Source organism: Crocodylus siamensis, chromosome 2 (genome assembly GCF_052110815.1).
Source record: "Crocodylus siamensis isolate JL-2025a chromosome 2, ASM5211081v1, whole genome shotgun sequence".
NCBI lineage: Eukaryota > Metazoa > Chordata > Crocodylia > Crocodylidae > Crocodylus > Crocodylus siamensis.
In genome coordinates, this window is record NC_143396.1 from 290,831,062 (window position 1) to 290,850,116 (window position 19,055).

At 52.8% G+C, this 19,055-nt stretch overlaps 1 protein-coding gene across 3 annotated transcripts in view; it reads left to right on the forward strand.

Annotated features, from left to right (window-relative positions):
• The window catches only part of TXNDC16 (thioredoxin domain containing 16), a 66,620-nt gene extending 53,668 nt beyond the window's left edge, over positions 1-12,952 (forward strand). For all 3 annotated transcript variants that reach the window (XM_090034405.1, XM_090034404.1, XM_090034407.1), the window contains 5 exons: positions 2,709-2,793; positions 7,194-7,332; positions 7,748-7,908; positions 9,143-9,333; positions 12,222-12,952. In XM_090034405.1, coding sequence (XP_089890531.1) covers positions 2,709-2,793; positions 7,194-7,332; positions 7,748-7,908; positions 9,143-9,333; positions 12,222-12,511 — 866 coding nt within the window. In that variant the 3' untranslated portion in view covers positions 12,512-12,952. The remainder of the gene's footprint in view (positions 1-2,708; positions 2,794-7,193; positions 7,333-7,747; positions 7,909-9,142; positions 9,334-12,221) is intronic.
• The last annotated feature ends 6,103 nt before the right edge of the window (positions 12,953-19,055 follow it).

Sequence of the window (19,055 nt, forward strand, 5' to 3'; positions counted from 1 at the left end):
GCCACAAGCTGCATCCACCTCTTCCAGAGCCTCGCATGCGGACCCGGCTGGATTCTTTCCTCTGTCTGTCTGTCAGCAGAACAGGAAGAGGTGCTGGTTCACAGAGTTCTTGCATGCAGAAAATTACATATTTTAAAGAGAGAGAGGAAGTAACATGAAAGGAAAATCAAATCAGAAAGGGAAGAATGCCTGGCACAGCTCCTTGCAGTGATTTCTCAAGAAATAGTCTGGCTCTCCATGGCCCAGGCAATGCCAAGATGAGCAGCAGCAGCTCGTCCAGCGCCACTTTCCCTCACCATCACTCAGCTTGGGAACTGGCACAACTCCTCACTTCCTTCAGCAGCAGAGGAGGAAATGCTCCTCTTCATCTTCGAAGGGCCTCTGTCTGCTGAGAGGCAGATGGTACTACTTCCTTCTCCAAGCTGGTAGTTTCCAGGTGACGGTTTCCCACTGGCATTTGTTAAACCCAAACGAGCCATTCCCATTGCAAAAGGAGGTCAACTCTTGCATGGAGCACAATGGGAAGGAAGCAAAGGGGAATTTTAGAGGATTATTTGGCAATCGCAGTGTACCAAAAGTTGGGTGAGACATAATTAGACTTAGCACGTCTGATTAGAAGTTGGGGAAATAAGAAAAGTCTGGAAGACCTGGGATAACGGAGTCAGGAGAAGAGGAGGATGGCGGAGAATTTTGATCATAGTTTTCCAATACACAAAGGGTGGCCATAAAGAGGATGTGATGGTGTGTCTGCATGAAACGGGACAAGAAGTAACAGCCTTAAACTGCGACAAGGACAATGCAGGTTGGCGCTGAGGAAGAACTTTTTCAATTTGAGGATGGTTCACCAGTGGAAGAGACTATCCAGAGAGGTCATGGTGTCTCCATCACTGGAAGTTTTTAAGAGCAGTTTGGGCAAACACTTGTCTAGAATAAGTTCAACAAAGATAATTCTGCCTTGAGCAGAGGGCTTGGAGTAGGTGTGACCTCCTGAGGGCCATTTATAACCTGTTTTTTCTAACATTTTATAAGTCTGTATGGCCCACTCCAAAGCTTATGGGAAGCCATCTCCTGATGTTGTTGGCCATTGGATAATTCCCTCATGATTTTCATCAGGAGACCCCAACCTGGTTTTGTGAAGCTGGTTGGAACCATCCTCGTCATCACAAACTGGGGCAGGACCCAGCATAGGATCACAGAAAATGAGGGATGAAGGGACCCCAGGAGCTCGCATCTAGTGCAACCCCCGCCCCCGATCACAGCAGGACCACCCCTAACTAGATCATCCCCGCCAAGGCTTTGTCTACCCGCGTCTTAACAACTGCTAAGGATGGAGCTTCCCAATGTCACAGTGAGAAGTCACAGCTGGAGCAGGACGAGCCCTCGTATCTCTCACCCCGTCCCGTCATACGGTGGCCAACACTGAGTGACTCTCACCGCTGGACTTCACAGCACCTCCTCTCTTGTTGGGTTTGTGCACGTTACCCCAGTGCCAGGGCAGCGTGCCACATAACTGGCTTTTCCATCTGGCTAATTAGAGCAGCAGGATGTCCAACCAGTCTGATCTGGGATGGCCCTCAGCACTGGGCAGCCGTTCAAGCGACCAGACACAAGGCATGCTCTGCAAGACCTCGCTGACATCTCTGGACTGGAATAATGCTGAGTGGGGACATGACCGCCTCCAAGGAGAATGTGAAGCAGCTGGACTTTCCTCTGTGTCCCATAGTGGCTGCTTATAAGAGGCTTACAAAGGAAAGCTGCGGGCAAGGTGCTCTTGTGCGTGCTGGTGTCCACACGGCCTCAAGAAGCTCCAAGAGACCTGCTGTGCAGTTTGCAAAGCTCTTGGTCAGGGACTGTCACCGGGCATGTCATGGAAGGACAGGATGACCCCCTCAGACAACATCTGACCCCAGTCCGAAGGGTCCCCTGGGATCACTGGGCTTAGGGTCAGGCTGCCTGGGAGCACTGAAGCGTAGAGGGAGAGCGCGCAGGGCTGCAGATCCCAAATGCTGCCTGGTCGTGATCGTCTCGTGTGACTCCATCCACACAGATGCTGCACCTCATGTGCCTGCCCTGGTAGGGTTTTACCCCTCAGCTGCTCTTTGGTAACTGCCCCATGCCTACTTTTGCGCCCCCAGGGAAAGCTAACTCAGGGGCGTTTAGAGCTTACTGAAACAGGCCTAAATTACCCCTGTTCGTCTTGAACTTCCTGTAGGTGAGAGCAGGCAAGAGGATGGGTACTGTGGAGCGGAGTGGGATTAATTGGGGCATGCTGAGTAATCACTGGCTTGGGGGCTCTGTAGGGCTTGTAGTTGCCATGACCCCACTGGTCCCCAGTGATCCCTTGTTTGGGAGAGGCTGGAGCAGGCTGAGAATCCTCCTCGCTATGAGCTCCCACCCGGGGGGACAGATGCTGGAGCCCTGGCTGCTCTCCTCTGCCCATGGCTGGAGAACAAAGGACACGGGCCTGAGAGGGGTCTCTTGCGCCAGTGAGCCCAGTCCATCAGGGTTGCAGGGAGCCAGTGACTCCCCAAAATTGCTGCTTCCAGCCCTGGCACACAGCTACAAGGTGAGAACCAGACACAGCCTGTACTGCACACCTTATAAACAGCTATGGCCATGAACAGGCTTCATGATTTGCAGGAGGGGAAAAAAAACACAGCTCTTCTCTTTACTTATTTATGGATTATTTTTTTTTTTTTTTTTTACAGCCAGAGAAGCATTTATCGAAGCAGGAGCCATCCTAAAAGGATATGTCACAACAGGATTGTATTACGGAGATGATGCTTCGGTTCTGTAAGTCATTTGCTTTTTCCTTTCTATACGAACACAGACTGATCTGTGTTGCAGTGAATGCCACTGAAGTTTAATGACAGCATTACATGTGTGACTGGGCATGTCTGTGATCAGTAATGGTTTCCAGTGCAGTTTCAAGTAGTAGGGTAGGCAATACCATAAGGCCCATCACAAAGCTATACACAGAAGTATGTTTTACACTGCTTTTAGCAGGCTCCACGAGCTAACAGCTCTGTGTCCACTAACTGAGATGGATGGTAAAATGATGTTTGGTATTAACCGTGGATCTGACACCCATGTCATAGATGGTATTAGTGGAGAAATGGAGGAGAACCGTAGAGTCCGCATATAGTATCTTGCACACTTAAGTCAGTGTAGGCCATGCCTTTACCTATGGGCCAGCTCCTTGCCCCATATATGTGACTGTGTTAGCTGTGGACACGTAAGTGGCAGGAACGGTTGTCAGTGAACATCATCAGGGTGCCTGGTGGTTAGGTCTCCAGCCCTGGGCTCAGCCGCTGCCTTGTGCTGTGACCTTTGGCATATCACTTTACTTCCCTGGCCCTTCTTGAGTGTCCAAAGGCTCACAAGCCTGCAGACAGTTCCTCCTTGCACTAGCTCTCCTCTGGGGAGGAGAAATTGTGCACCTCTCCTTCATCCAGCATAAGGCAACAAGGAACTCATCTGTTTCCCCTTTGGAGGCTTTCATCAGCTTCTTATTTTTTCTCTGCTTTCTGGGCTCAGAGGGCCTGACCCGCATCCCACTGCAGTCAATAGCATCCTGGATCAGGGTATCGATCCCTTTATTCCCTGGACCCCACTGGCTTCTTTGAGTGAATTCATCCTTTCTTCTGGGTGCTACAAAGCTGTGTCTCCAGCAGCTAGAAGCAGAGGAGCACTTCCCCAGCACATTCCTGTCAGTGCAAACCTTTGCTCAGATCCCCTCGCCTCTGTCTTGTTGCAAGAGCCCTGTGGCTACAGATCACTTCTGTGTTCAGATACTGCCGCTGTGGTTGGGTGTCTGCCATAGGTGCCGAGTACGTGGGGGCCCAAGGGCACTGGTCTGTGTCTGTAGGTGCTGGAAAAGCCTTGAAAATTGGGTCCTCTGCTGTCATTCCAGCACAGCACTGTAGGCCGCAAGGTGCGCTATTTATGCAAAGGAGGTCGGGACCAGCGTTCTTTAATTTTATACAGAGCCTTGTTTGGAACAAACGTGAAAACTGTTTGAGCTCTTTTATAAACATGGGGTTTGCAGAAGAACAATTAGTTGGCTGGTTTGTAGGCGTTTGGTTTATTAAATTTATTCTTAAGAAGTTTCTGCTTTCCCATAACGAGTGATATCACAGTAAGCGTTATAAGAATACCTTCTCCTTGCCTATCCAGAATACGTATCATCTTTGGGTCTGCTTACAGCTGGTGGACCAGAGAGTCGTAGTTTCTATCTTGTAGTTAAAACAAGGCACGCTGAACTTACATGGCATTGGAAAGAGAGAGTGGAGGTTGCAGCTTTTGTCTCGGTAGAGAGTGTTTAGTAGGAGTTTTGACTTCTCAATCGTAGAGAGAGCGGCTGTAGATCCCAACCTTGAACACAGCTTGGTTAGAAAGTTTGAGCCAGAGCCTACCCACCCTCTTGATAAGGAAAGAGAGGATATTCCTTTCCACTGTATTGTGTGTTGCTCCATGAAGGCACAGAGGAAGAGAGCTGGTGAAAGCTGCAAGAAGCGAGACAGGAGCCTCTTGACTCCCCGTGTCTTCCTGAAGACTTTCAGGGTTCAGCTCCCCCAGAGGGTTTTGATTGTCAACCAGTGTCGTGGTATCCTGGTATGTTGCAAGATCCTTTTAAGGGTGCCCTGGGACACGGCGCAGTATTAGCTCTCTAAGGTATGTGAACACCTACACACAATTCACAAGATAAGCCCAGGGATTTCAGCTAGGAATTCATAGAGTCAAAAGCATTCTGATCTGCTGGGAGCTGTTGGAAGAAAGAATTGCTTAATTTGTTTTCTTAGTGAAAAAACGAGTGAAAACTAAGAGCCTGTTGTCCAGGGAGTGCCGTCAGTCTAATGAGGAGGCTCTTGAGTCTAAAAAGGTTGAGAACCATTGAGCTACAGGAATGGTCCTGTGAAAAAACGATTGCTCGTAGAAACAGTGCCCTGTGCTGGAAAGCTTGTCTAAGTCTACCCCATCCATGCAGTTGGCCCAATAAAAGTTATCATTCACAAAACTCTGTGTTTCTCACGTAAGGTCTTCACGTAACTTTAGGTAGAACATGGCTAGTTGGCAATTGTTTGGATAAAGCATCTATGGATCCCTTCAGTTGTTAGGAAGGGCACAAACCTCCTTCAGGTTTTTCTTTGCACGTGTTTTATATGGAAACGCAAGTCTCGTGATACATGCACTAGGTTAATCTAGCTGTTCCCATAGCCAGCTTTATCCCTGGGAAGCCATTTGCTCAATACAAGCTATCACTTCTCACTGCTTAGTGGCAAGGCTCCATAATACACGGGTGTAGGTTGTAGCCATGTTGGTCTAAGGATGTAGACAAGGGCCTATAAGGACAAGGGTCTGTAATAGTACCTACTGCTGGCAGCCAGCCCTGGAAGTGCTGCTTACCACAGGTAAGTTTCTATACAGTGGGCATGTCTACACAAAGTTTACTACAGAGCTGCCTAATTAGCTCCACAGTAAATGTCTCCACGTCTACACATGCACCCCTACTGGGGCACTGTAAACCAGTAAACATCACCATAGGATAGTGCTTGTCAACAGGCATTATTCATTGCCCTGCAATGCATGTATAGACGCTGATGCGTCTGGCTTGGGGGATGAGGATGCTTCAGTGCAGGGCCTGCTTGCCAGCTATCCCTGAACTGGAGCACCTTTCTGCCCCAGCCAGCCCCTCCGCAGCACGTGGTGCTGGGTCAGAGCAGCCCCGGGCTGGTAGGCTCACCCCTGGGGCCCCCTGCCAGGCAGGGCTGCTCCAGCCTGGCTCAGCGTGCTGCAGTCCCAGGAGCACGTGCATGCATGGTGCCTGGGAGCAATAAACTCCAATACAAACTGCACCAGAGTTTTTGGTCAAAATGTGAAGTAAATGACTCCATAGTAATCACATTGTGTGTCTGCTCCCTTAATACAGATTGCCCACTTTTGCACGTGGATTCATGGCTTAGGTTACCCATGACAGACCAAATGCTTGTTGTTAAATGAAAGAGCTGAAAAAGCCCAGGAGAGTCGGGAGCATTCTTCACATTCCAGAAATTCAGAGGCAAGAGAGAGAGGATCATGCACTCAGCATGCCTGATGGATAAGGAGAGAGGCTGGTGGGCAAAGGGAAACAGATGAGCACCCCCAACCACAGCCAGGCTTGTGTGATCTCTGCCCAAAGCAGCAGGAGAAACAGGTGCATCTCATACACGCTGGGGAGACTGGAGAACAAAGGCAGGAAAAGTGAATACTCAGCAGCTGGGGAAAAAACAAAGCCCAGAGGTCCTGCCCAGCCCAGGGCATTGAGGCAGACTAGTTTCCATGGCTTTGAGCACACAAGGGCACGATATGGCAAGTATTGCCTTTCACTGTGATGATCGTGTGCCGTTTTACAGCTGGGGGCAAACTTTGATGCAAGTCAGGGCTGAAGCTCAATCTCGCCCCGTGGGTCTGTTGTGAGATGGCTCAGCCACTCGGCCATCAGCCTCCATTGAGCTTGTGGGAGGATGGAAGAGAAACTTTGGAAGAGAGAGAGATACCTGTAAAGTGTGGGTTTAGATCCTGGAAAGTGAACTGAGGGAGCCTAAGAGATCCTGAGGAAACCAGAACTGAGCCAGGTTCTGACTTCAGGGCACTGCTGCTCTAAGAGAAGGGGATTAACATTTGCAGAGGTTGAAGAGCTAAAGGGCAAAGAGAAATTCCTGGAAAAATGAGTATGTTGCAAGAGCAGGAAGTCTCTGAGCCTTTCCAGAAATGAGGAGTCACCCCGAGACCAAGACAGAAGAAATCAGTATGAAATACAGAAGTTTAAGAGGGATGGCATGTGTCTGATTCTGCTCCATGTCCTGGAATGGGACTTAAAAAGGGAGCCAAACTATTCCCCTTCTGGAGTAACCCGAAAATCCCCTCCTGCCTCATAGCACATAAGCACTTTTCTGGTGTTAAGCATGGGGGTGAATGCCTAGCACTGCAAGCAGAGCATGTGTTTCAATGCTTTGCTGGCTCCAGGCAAGCACCTGGCAGCATGGAGACACGGAGACCATGGTGAGCTCTGAGTCCTCCTTCCAAGCCCTTTCCCAGTGCCTAGGCAATCTCGTGCTTTCATCCAGCCCTCAAAGGCGTGGTGTGTGGGTACAGCACACTCGGGGCGCGGAGGCTTTTGCATTCAGTCACTGTAACAAACCACATCCCTTTAGATCCAGTAAATACAACGCACCTCTCCCAGCACTGCTGTTTGCTCGTCATGAAGAACGCAGCATAGACCCTGTCCTGCTCTCCAGACTGACACCACAGGAGATTGCTCAGACCATCAGATACCAATTACTGGAAACATTCGTAAGTGTAATGATTGTGCGGTACCTGCAAGGGCTGGCTGGGGAGGGGTGCAGAATGCATCCCTGGAGCATTGAGGATGAGAGCTAAAAGCTTTGGAAATAAGCCAAAAGCCAGGAGGAGGCACATACACAGCAGTCGTTCAGTGGCAGTGTGATCTAATGGGGAGGGTGTGGATCTGGGAGTCAGGAGATCTGGGTTGTCCCCCTTGGTTGCATGCAGCACTTCTCTGAAAAGGGGTGAGTTTCCAACCTTGCAAACAGTGCGTTCGGACCTCAGGGTCCAGGCATCTGTGCTGCAGTCCTGGGACCTACACGGCTCTGCGGTGCACAGTCTACCCCAACTTGTGTCACCACTGCTTAGCCCCTCCCAAAAGCTGCCCATATTTCTCCAAGCATCTTTCTCTGTTCTCTTCCAGCCAGAAATTACCGTGGAAAACCTGCCTGCGTACTGGAGCCTGGGACGTCCCTTACTCATCCTGTTCAGCGACGGCGATCTTGGCCCATGGGACAGGAATGAAATGCTGCGTTTGGGGAGGGGAAGCGACCGTGAGGCATTCCTCGCCTGCTGGCTTAACCTGTGAGAATGCTAAACCATGTCAGCTTCTCCCCACAACTGAGTTTATGGCTTCTGGGGGGTGGAGGGGTGGGAGGAGAAAGAGCAGACTATATTAAGGGAGCAATTCCTGAAAGCACTACTAAGCTAATATTTTAACTAATTATTCAGTATGAAATCACTGCAAATCACAATGTCAAGTTTTTTAACAGCACTGCAAACCTTAACGGAGGTGCATTCCCTACAACAGCAAGGTAGCCCCACACAGAGCTGCTTTCTAGTCAAAGATGATGGATGTTACCGGTGTTCGTTTTCATCCAGGAAAGATGCTTGTGAAGGATGCCACCATTGAATGCTTACTTAAAGGGAAAGAACTGGTTGTCAGGAGGGGGAGGCAAAAGAGGAAAGATAAAGAAACAAATCAGCAGAGCAAGGAGAATGGCCAAGGCATCAAGAGTTACGGGAGGGTGAATTATCAGGGTTTCCCGAATGAACACATTTAGCATTGTTTAGTCTGTTCTTTTCCTTCTCCTTGACCACCTCGATGAGTGAATCACTACATACTTTTTTACGTGAGGAGCTGTGCTGATGGGGGCAGTAAATTAACTAATGAGGGACGCACGTTTTTTTTTTAAAGAGAGAAAGCAGTTGCTTTCCTGTTGTTGTGCACTGTAGGAAACCCGCCTGAAGGTCTGGGCCTCTCTGACTCGCTGCCCCACTTTCCTTTGGGAAGAAGGAAAAATGGGGTCTTTGGAGGAAGGGGGGAATTCTCAGGCTGCTTATAGTGAGAAGATGCCTGTTTGCTCTGAACTCAGTTAACCAAGCAAGGTAAAATTCACTTCCATGCACAGAGCCAGCAAAGGCCTGGGCACCATCTGAATACAGCTCACATGATTCACATGCCTGCTGTGGGTCCTCTTCACAGGGGCAAGTGTCACCCAGAGCAAGGGGCAGGGTGAGGGGTACAACCCACGTGGGTTGATTTGGCTCCAGTGCCCTGCACACCGGGCCGCGCAGCCATCCTGTTAAACAGGCCCAGTCGACCTCCTCCAGCGTAGCATTGAAGCAGCTGTAGTCGACCTCCTCCAGCGCAGCATTGAAGTGGCTGTAGAAGGACAGTAATTCCCCTGCCAGCTTCAGCGGGACTGTTCATCTGCTCAGACACCTGTTTTTAAGTGCTTTGGACCAGGCCACGGGGCTCATTTGTCTCTCACTGTGAAACTGCTAACAAACAAGTGCAATCAATTCTCTCCCACAGCCAGAGGACTCCAGCTGGCCGGGGAATCCTGAAGGCCTACTTCAGCACCCCGCCGCCTTTGCCTCTTCTTGCCTGGGTGAACCTTCACGCCGGGGGCGAGGTATTTGCATTCCCTCCAGACCAGCCCGTCACCCAAAGCAATGTCTTGTCTTGGCTCGAGAAGTGCAGAGCAGGTCTTCAGCTTCCCAGCAGTAAGTGCACAGGCTCCCTGGCATGCCCTCGTGGCCCCCGTGTCTGTTTATGTGAAGCTGCTCACTGCAGTAATTTTTCTGTCGTTTAAGAATGAGGTGGGGGGGAGGAAAGGGGGAGAGTTATTCTGAGTTTGAGCTGGAGAAGTACAAGCCGTCCGGTCAGAGCAGAACGCATGAGCTGGGTGCAGAGCTGGCAGGACTTGTTCAGTGCTGAGAGCCAAGTCACAGCCAGTCTGGACGGCTGTCAGTGCTCTGTAGTCAGCCCTGGGTGCCTGCTGCTGAGATGGTCTCGGTGATGTCTGTGAGCACAAAACCTCCTTCCTCCCCATGCTCCGACTAGGAAATATCACCCTGTACCTGCAGCCTTGCAGGTCCTTTACAGGCAACCACGTGCACTCGCGGTGGGAGGGAGCTTCCAGCGATTCCCCTGAGGAGCCAGGCACCACGACCTACCCTGGCTCTCCGTTCAGGACTGTGGTGCCCAAACTTTTCTCCGACTAGGAAATATCACCCTGTACCTGCAGCCTTGCAGGTCCTTTACAGGCAACCACGTGCACTCGCGGTGGGAGGGAGCTTCCAGCGATTCCCCTGAGGAGCCAGGCACCACGACCTACCCTGGCTCTCCGTTCAGGACTGTGGTGCCCAAACTTTTGGCCTGATGGGAGCGCCTGGTCTGTTTACAGGGCGGATCCCACCAGTGGGCCTGGTCCTGATCCAGCCATGTGGGTGGCTGGGGAGGGCAGCTTGGATCCAATCCGGCTCCGTGGGAAATGGCCCAGATCAGCCCAGGGCAGGGAGGATTGGTAGCAGGGGAGGATCGATAGTAATCGCTGCTGCTTCCTCACTGCCAAAGTTCCCGACCTGAAGGAAGCCCCATGGGCCCAATGCCACAGCTCCATGGGATGAATCTGGGGAGGTTGAACACCTCCTGATTTAACGAGACAAAAAGAAGTGAGGCCCTTCAGTCCCTTTCGAGAGCAGGGACTCGGCCTCCTACACGATCTGGCCACTTGGGAGCAACAAAGATCCACGCTGCGAGTTGTGGAGGCGACCAGTACTGCGCACGCTGTTAGCTGAGGCTCTGGCAGCTGCAAACGCCTAAATTATCAGGAGTCGAGACTCCCTTATCTCACAGCAAAGCCTTTGCTATCTTCCCCACCAAGCTGTCCTGGGCACGGTGGGGATCTCCCAGCCCCTGCTTCTCTCTGAATAATGCTTTGTCTCCTTTGTGTCCCATCTCCCATCCCACTAGGGACCCTAATGACACCGACAGCCTTTGTCTTCGGAGTGCCCCCAGCGGCCAAGTTTCCTTATCTGCTAATGGCAGAAATTACTTTCCCTATCATCTGCCTTTCCTCTCGGCCCCCAGGGAGCTGGCAGATGTGCCCTGCATTTGGCATACAGGATTCCCAGCTGCAGAGGCAGTGCCATGCATCTCCTGTGTTTCATCAGTCCCCATTTTGAAGCCCTTTTCACCCTGTAATTTCCAAGTTGACCCTCTGTTGCCATTTGATGCTGTTCCTTAAGCTCCTTATTCCTCGGAACATCCCTAAGCAAAATCCTCCATGTGCCCAGCTGTAAACAGGTGCTTGTCTCATGGATACTGATGAGACTTAAGCATGTGCTTAAAATGTTTTGTTAGTCTGGGTCCTAAATTCCAAAAACAGTTTCTTCAGGGACCAGCTCCAGGGAAAACGAATGCTAGATTTAGAAGAACTTCTTGCGATCATCGGATTCTAGGAAAGTCTGGCTCATGAGGTGGCATCTAGTCCAACCCCCGCAAGGCAGGATCACCCGTACCCTAAACCATCCCAACCACGTCTGTCCAATCTGCTCTTGAAAATTTCCAGAGATGGTGATTCCACAGCTTCTCTCGGCAGCCGGGTCCAAGGCTTGGCCACCCTCTGAGGCAGAAAATTCCTCCTAATCTCCAGCCTAAATTTCCCCTGCTGCATCTTGAGGCTCTTGGTCTTATCCCCTGTGGCCACAGAGAAGAGCCCATCTCCGTGATGACTCGAGTCCAGTTTAGCTTTAGCCAAATAACACCCCCAGCAGTTCAAATGGGCAGCCTTGGAAGCAGAGAAGAAACGATCTTTCAGCAAAGCTCTGTATTGTTTGGATGCAGGAGGGAGCCAGTGGGGTAGAGAAAGGGCAGAGATGGTTTGGGAAACTTGGTGGGCTGGGAAGAGGCAGAGAAACCCCCATAATCTGGGCAGGGAGAGAAATGAGATGCTTTGGCAAAGCCTTAGGTCCTTGTGTGTGGAGCAGGTGCAATGCGATGCCCATAACAGTGATGCACAAGGCAGGGTAGATTTGCACCTTCCTAAATGAACCGAATCAAAGTAGTAGACCATAAGCTTTCCTAAGCAGAGGGTTTATTTTATCAGAAGTCACTTGCCTCTCTCTAATAATAGTTATGCTAGTAGAAATAATAATCCGCAGCGCCTTGTGCATTTAAAACCCTTGTACTTCAAAAAGGGAGGGTCATTTCTGCAGGAGCTCAGTGTCCTGCCATGGGGTTCTCCTGGAAGGCCAAGAAATCTCCTGGACCCCAGGAGGATTTTTAAAGGGCCAGGGCAAAGGAGTGGCATATCGATATCTACAGCAGCATTGTCTGTACTTGGAAGGTCCTCTTAAACCAAATGCAGTCCCCTTTTCAGGGAAACAGGTGCACCACGTAATGAATAGAAACCTGAGGGAAATTGGGCTGGGGAGAGAGGATGCAGATAGAGCCTCCCTTCCATCCCATCATTGCTCAGGAGAGGCCTGTTAGGCCCTTGCCCAGGATCCTGTTGGTGTCCTGCAGGATCGGCGCCTCGGTCCTCCCCCGTCAGCCACATTCCCATGCCTGGTCATCCCAGTAACAGCCCATTGTCTCCTCCCTTCAGCCACCTTGTCTGACGCACCCTGGACGCCGCCTCTGCCCGCGTACAATTTTCTGCGCATGATGGAGTCCACGCTGCCGGAGTTCACCCTGCACACGGCATATGGCCGAGGAGACCCGCCCGGGCCACGGCAGGCGGAGGCCGCGGAAGAGAAGGCACCTGTCAGGGAGGAGCAGGCCGAGGAGCCTAGAGCAGAGGCAGAGGAGGGCCAGCCACCTGGGAGAGACCTGCGTGGGACAGTCCCGAGGCTGGTGGGGAGAGAGAGGCAGGTGAAGAGACATGCTGAGCTGTGAAGGGTGGGATCAGGGAGGCACGGTGTGAGTGCTTCCTCCCATGCCAGCCTGCCATTGACTTCACTGGCGGGTGTCTGCAGAACCAGAGAGGACACAGCATGGTCGGAGACAGCTGCCCTCGAGGGAGTGACCTGCCGTGGGCTCCTGTGTGAAGCTGGCCCTCATGGTGCAGGGGGTGCTGTTCAGTGCCTCGGTGACAGCCATTCCAGTCCAGCAAGCCTGCCAGCCCTCAGCCGCGGGGATGGCCAGCCCCTGGGATCCCGGGGGCATTGCACTTGTAACCCTGCCGGGGGGGCTGGACAGGCAGATGTCTATCGCCATGTCAGTGATGCTCAACCAAGGTGCCACAAGATCCTTTTGGGGGTTCCAGGGTGCCACACAATGTTAGCACTGTTAGGCATACAAGCATGATTCACAGGATAAACCCAGAGATTTCAGATAGAGGTGCCTAGCTGTGCTCTTTCTCAGTCCTTTGTTTTTACTCATTTTTGACTACAGAAGAGTAACAGAGCAGGTTTCCTGTTACAAAGAGCTGGCATTTTCCAAGGGGGGGCTCAAGTCTACTTAAGGCTACTGTGAGTCTCTCCAGGGCTTTCTTGAGAGTCTCCAGGGATATCCAGCTGCAAGTCTAAAAAGGTTGAGCATCACTGTGCACACACAGCTGCCCTGGTATAGCAAAATCCCTGCAGCCCTCCAGGGCAGTTGCAGTCCCACCGCTTAAATGCCCTCGTATCACAACAGCTTCCTCCTGTAGGGGACGGGAAATGAGCCAGCACGGACTAGCATGGGCACCTTTGTTTCAGCACCTCTGCGCTCTGGGTTGCACGGGCAGGACCATGTTAGTGGAAGGATGTCAGCCGGGATGGGGCTGGGTAAGCTGGGAGGGGGGAAGCAGGCAGGTCCCTGGGGGCTGAGTGCAGACACCTGCCCCCAACCGTGCTCTCTCCTCCTCTCCATCTGTAGTCACTAGCACAGCAGGAGACTACACAGAGGGTGTGATTCGCTGCCTCGGGCTTGCCTGTCCGTGGCTTCCTACTGCCTGTGGTTTGTGACTGCCCATGGTTTTCAGGCACTGGGCAGAAGCTGGAAATCACGTGTTTGAGAGAGGGAGAGAGTTTGACTCAAGACGAGAGCCAGGAGATAGATGTGATATGCAGAAGGCATCAGAAGATCTTTTAAAATATCAGCACCTTGGCACGGCTGAAGTCCCAGGAGCTAGGATCCAGTTCACATGCATGGCAGAAATGCCATGTTTGAGCCCAGGTTAGAAGCCAGGCAAGCCCCAACTTGCTGCATGGATGGGGGGTTTCTATTCCCCACGTCCCTGGGGTAGGCAGGTGAGAGCAGCTGCAGCGGCACGTGTTCCTGATGTGGTCAGAGCGCTGTGGAGGTGCCTGGCAATGCCCATGTCCATGCCCACGTCTAAGGGGTCTTCCAAGGGATGTTGCTAGTGAGGCAGGTTCAGTGGACTCCCTGATGGCCAGGGGGAGAACGCCAGAGATCCTGGAGGCTGCGGGCTGCTGTCTCTGCCCCTCCATCCTGCTCCCAAGTGCTCTGGGATGATGGATCCATCCCTTCCCTCTGGCAGGCTTCAGCACGGACCCGGCACTTGTAGACAGGTCTGCCAAGCACCGCTTCCCTGCACAGCCCGCTGGGAGAGGAGGCTTCGGCCCAGCTGAGCTTTCAGCAGCTGAGCCCTCTTGTCCTTCCTTTCCCAGACTGGCCTGTGGTGGCAGGTCACGCCATTGCTCTGGGCATTGGTTTCCACATCTGTAAAATGAGAACCTAGTCAGACCGACCTCTTGGGCCGCCTGGGCTCCAGGGATGGCCTGGCAGAGATGATTGGGCTGGGTGGCCCCGTGTGGCTATGACACTGGGGCTTTGCCGAGGTGTCTTGAGCAGGGAACGTGGGGCTGGCAGAGCCCTGAGGAGGTCACATCTGGTCCAGCCCCTGCTCCAGGCAGCTTCACCCCTGTCCGAACCAGCTCAACCCTATGTCTCTCCAGCCTAAATCTCCCAAGGAGGGAGAGCCCACAGCCTCTCTGGGCAGCTTGTTCCAGTGTCGAGCCGGCCTCGTGGTGAGGACGTTCATCTCCAACCTGAATTTCCCTTGTTGCAATGGAAACTGGCACTTCTTGTCCGTGTCCACCCGCGGTGTCACCCGCCTTCAGGTATTTGACCCCCTCCAGAGTCTTCTCCTCTCCTAGCTAAACAACCATGCTTCTCTCTGCTTTTTCTCACGCCTCTCAGCCTTCCTGGTGTAGACCAGCCTCATCAAAGCTGGGCTGGTGTTTCAGTGCAAACGCCCACTGGCAGTGGACACCCATCGTGAAGATAAACGGTGGACCCATCCCTTTTGTCCCAGCCACAGCCTGCTTCATTTGTACCTGAGCAGCACTGTATTGGAGACCCGGCAAGGGGTCATTATGCATCTTCCTTGTTCCGATTCTTCCCGAGCGCTGAGGTTGCCGGTCACGAACTCTCGCCTTAGCTGACCTCACCATAACGGGCGTGTATTTAAGGACTGCATTTCAGGAAAGCTCACTGGATCACCAGATCTCCCTAGTACCTAGTGCAATAATCCATTGCTATCTATTTATACTGGGGGGAGCAGGGCACAGTATAATTTCCAGGTGCTGGCAGTCTGCTTTAGTTTGCTGCATCACACCAAGTCCAAAGCACTGTTGGCTGACGTGGTCCCCCTGCTTAACCTGGGGCAGGTTTGGGTATGATAGCTCGTGTGGCGTTGGGGTTGATGACACTTACTGTGTAGTACTGTTACTACTACTTTGGCTGTAGTACTTTTACTAAGGGGTTGGATTATAAATTTGTACAGGATGGTTTGCCCAGCCCCAGGTCCTTGGCATATTAGTGCAGCTTCTAGGGCGCTCGCACATGTGACGGTTGTCACGATGTACACATGGCAGAAATGTAATTTTTGTCGCTTAGTGGCATCGCGCATGACACTTGCTCCAGTTTGGGGAGTTTTAAATGACTGCGGCATTGCAAACTAAACTACATCTAGGCTTCCCCAGCAGGCAGGCTCGGGAGAGAGTTGGATCAGGCCGCATGCTGCCTCCGAGCTGGGGCAGGCGGGCCCCTGGCAGCTCAGGAGCCACTCGGTCCAGCTCTGGCTCTGATGGAAAAAAAACAAAACGAGGCTCAGCCGTAAGATGATGGAAAACTTGAAATCGGCTTCAATTAAAAACCCGCTCTTTCAATTTAGAGGGGCATAAAAAAAACCTTGGGGATTGAGCTCCAGTCACATGCACAAGCATCCCTGGAGAGTAATATGTGCTGTGTTCTATGGGATGATGTGCCTCACCAATGCACCCCGCTTTTCAAAATCCTAGATCCACCCAGGAGCAGGGTTGGTGGGGGGAGCATTGTAGGAAAGCCCGGCCAGGGGGAAAGGGAGCAGGCTTTAGAAATCACTGTCACGCTGCACTCGAATGAGGGGTGATGACAAGAGAGAGCGGGAAACCCCAGAGGCCTGGCCCTGCCCAAAGCTGGAGTGCGGACTAATGGCTCCGGCCCACGGACAGCAGTTCATGGCTCCAGCGAGACCCAAAGCAGTTATCCCTGCTGCCTGCCTAGTTTTATAGCACTTTTGTCCTCTTGGAGCAGAATATGACTCGCGTGGCCTTTGCAGAGGCTGTGAGTCAGGCAAGGCCGCCCCAGGAGATGGAGGGACCCTCCACACCTCAGCCTGCCAGGAAGACCGAGGGCTGGGGATTCACCGCCCCCCCACTGAGATGATCGTCTCCCTGCACCACTCTCTGGTGTCTCAATCCATAAAAGCCCAGGGCGACTTCCCGTCCTGTTCAGCCCAGCGACACTCCCACTGCTTCGTGGTCAGTGAGATACTGGAAAGAGATGACCTCTGAGCTATTAGCAGCTCTAGCATACGCTTGGGTCGTTGGATGATGTGGTCATAAGGTGACGTGGGGAACCGGAGAGGGGAAAGTTTGTGGGAAAAAAGGAGCTGTCCCTGCTACAGAGGAAGGCAAAAGCCCCCACCCACAATCTGTACCAGGCTGACCATGGGGAAAAATCCTTCCTGATCCCAAGTGCAGTGTCGGTCCCGCCTGGCCTAGGTTTCAGCCAGCTGCCGTGTTGATGGTTGAAGGTCCCCAGGCTGGGAAGGCAGCGGGGTTTCTTGCCCAGCTAGAGTAGAAGACGAGGCTGTGGCGCCTGCAGGTGTGGACCCATTCCCTCCGCCAGACAGCCAGGGTCGGATCAAGGGTTGTAGGCACCAGCTCCTATGAGCCCCGGTGGCTTCCAGCAAGCGCCTGGCACCACGGCCCGTGCTTAACGCAACCCCCTCCTTTCCGTTGGGGCGCAGTTGAGTTCATGTTGTGGCTGTCCCGCTGCAGCCAAGGTGAGCTCAGCCAGCACCTGCCCCACGGACTGGCTGGGGGCACGCTGGCAGCTCACGGGCGGAAACCCCGTCCGCATGGGGCTCTCTGGATGCTGATGTGCTGGGGAGGCCGCCGGCAGAGCAGGCAGGGGTCACACGCCGTCTCCCCACCTGGCCGGGGGGAGTTCAACAATCCCATCTCATGCAGACTTGCTTTCAACGTGGGGGGAGGGTGTTACCCAAGGGCCTGATCCTGGCTTGTCTCGTGGTGGTCACAGTCCCCTCTATGGGATGCTCAGGCTCCAGGCCCCGGGAGAGCTGGCTACAGAGCTCGTGTCGGTTCCCAGCTCCCCAGAGCGAACATGTCTGCTGTTGCAAGCAGCCAGCGGGGCGGGGGGTGAAAAGTATTAATGCAAACACCTAAGAGGGCATAAAAATAATCTCAGCTAGCATTCAGAGCATTGAGCAACCGCGATGAGAGGAAGCGCAGTCAGTCGGCAGCCAAAGCACCCCGAGCGATGCACGAGATCGGAGAGGGAGGAGGAAGAAGGAATCCCATTTTCTTTCCAGCTAATCATGAGACATGGTTGTTTCCTGTCCCTGAACCTCTCAGGACTTGATCTTATATCAAGGGGCAGATGCCATTGTAGCTACTGATTTGTAGCCAGCTACCATCATGGCCCTCCAAAATTGACCCTCTGAGCCCTGAATCCCCTGGCACCTGCACACACGACATGTGGACTTAGCTCCATTCTTTTTCAGGGCAGTGGCCGAAGTGGGGAAAAAAAAAGACAAAAATCCCTGCTTTTCCCCAAGCCTTTGCCCCCTGCCTCACTTCTTGAAACCCAGACCAGTGGGGTTGGAAGGGGCCTCTGGCCACGGCTCTGATTTACCCCAGACCCTTCCTCCAACGTCCCACGGTCATTTGGAAGCTTAGTCCTGTCCTCCAAAGCCGTGGCTGCGCTGTCCAGCGTGACGTCCTCTGCAGATTTATTGAGCCTCCGCTCACTTCCACACTCCAGGTCATTCATGAAGAGGCTAAACAGTGCAGACCCTGGGAGCCCCCCTTGATGCTTCCTTCCACATAACTGTTGAGCCACTGAGGACTACATTTGGAGCATGAATTTGCAGGCACCCATGCATCCATCCTACCCAGGGCTGGTGGTGCAATGGATAACGTGTCTGACTGTGGATCAGAAGATTGTAGGTTTAACTCCTGCCTGGCTGGGGTGCCTCCTTTTCAACGAGCTAAGGAAATTAGAGAGACATTGTGGACTCGGAGCTTCGATGAGATGGGAGTCCAGGGCGGGTGGTTGTTCCTTAAGGAGACGATCCTCCGAGCTCAGAGGGAGTCGGTCCCAATGAGAACCAAAGGGGGAAAGAGTGCTAAAAAGCCCCCTTGGCTCACTAAAGGCATCCAGGAGGACCTGAAGGCAAAAAAGGTGGCATACAATCAGTGAAGCAAGGGGCAGTCACCAAGGAGGATTACACCTCCATTGCTCAGGATTGCAGGAGGGCGGTTAGGAAGGCCAAGGCAGAGATGGAGCTAGGGCTGGCAACCAGAATTAAGGATAACAAAAAATTCTTTTTCAAATACATAGGGAGTAAGAAGAAGCACCAGGTAATGTGGGGTCCCTACAGCCGCCAATGCGAGGAAGTGGTCAGTAAGGCCAGATGCACCTTGTCCTGCATCCACAGATGCATCTCAGGTAGGGCCAAGGAGGTGATCCTCCCCCTCTACGCGGCACTGGTCAGGCCGCAGCTGGAGGACTGCGTCCAGTTCTGGGTGCCGCACTTCAGGAGGGATGTGGACAGCATGGAGAGGGTCCAGAGGAGGGCCACTTGCATGATCGGGGGCAGCAGGCCAGGCCCTATGAAAAGAGGCTAAGGGGCCTGAATCTATTCAGTCTCCACAAAAGAAGACTGAGAGGGGAACTAGTGGCTGTCTGTAAACTCAGTAGTGGGGGGACCAGTCGAAAATAGGTGAGGGTCTGTTCCCCTGGGCACCACGTGGGATATCAAGGGATAAAGGCCACAAATTGATTGACGTCATGTTCAGGCTTGATATCAGGAGGCACTACTTTATGGTTAGGGCTGCCAGGCTCTGGAACGGGCTCCCAAGGGAGGTGTTGCTCTCCCCTACCTTGGGGGTCTTCAAGAGGAGGTTGGATAGACATCTGGCTG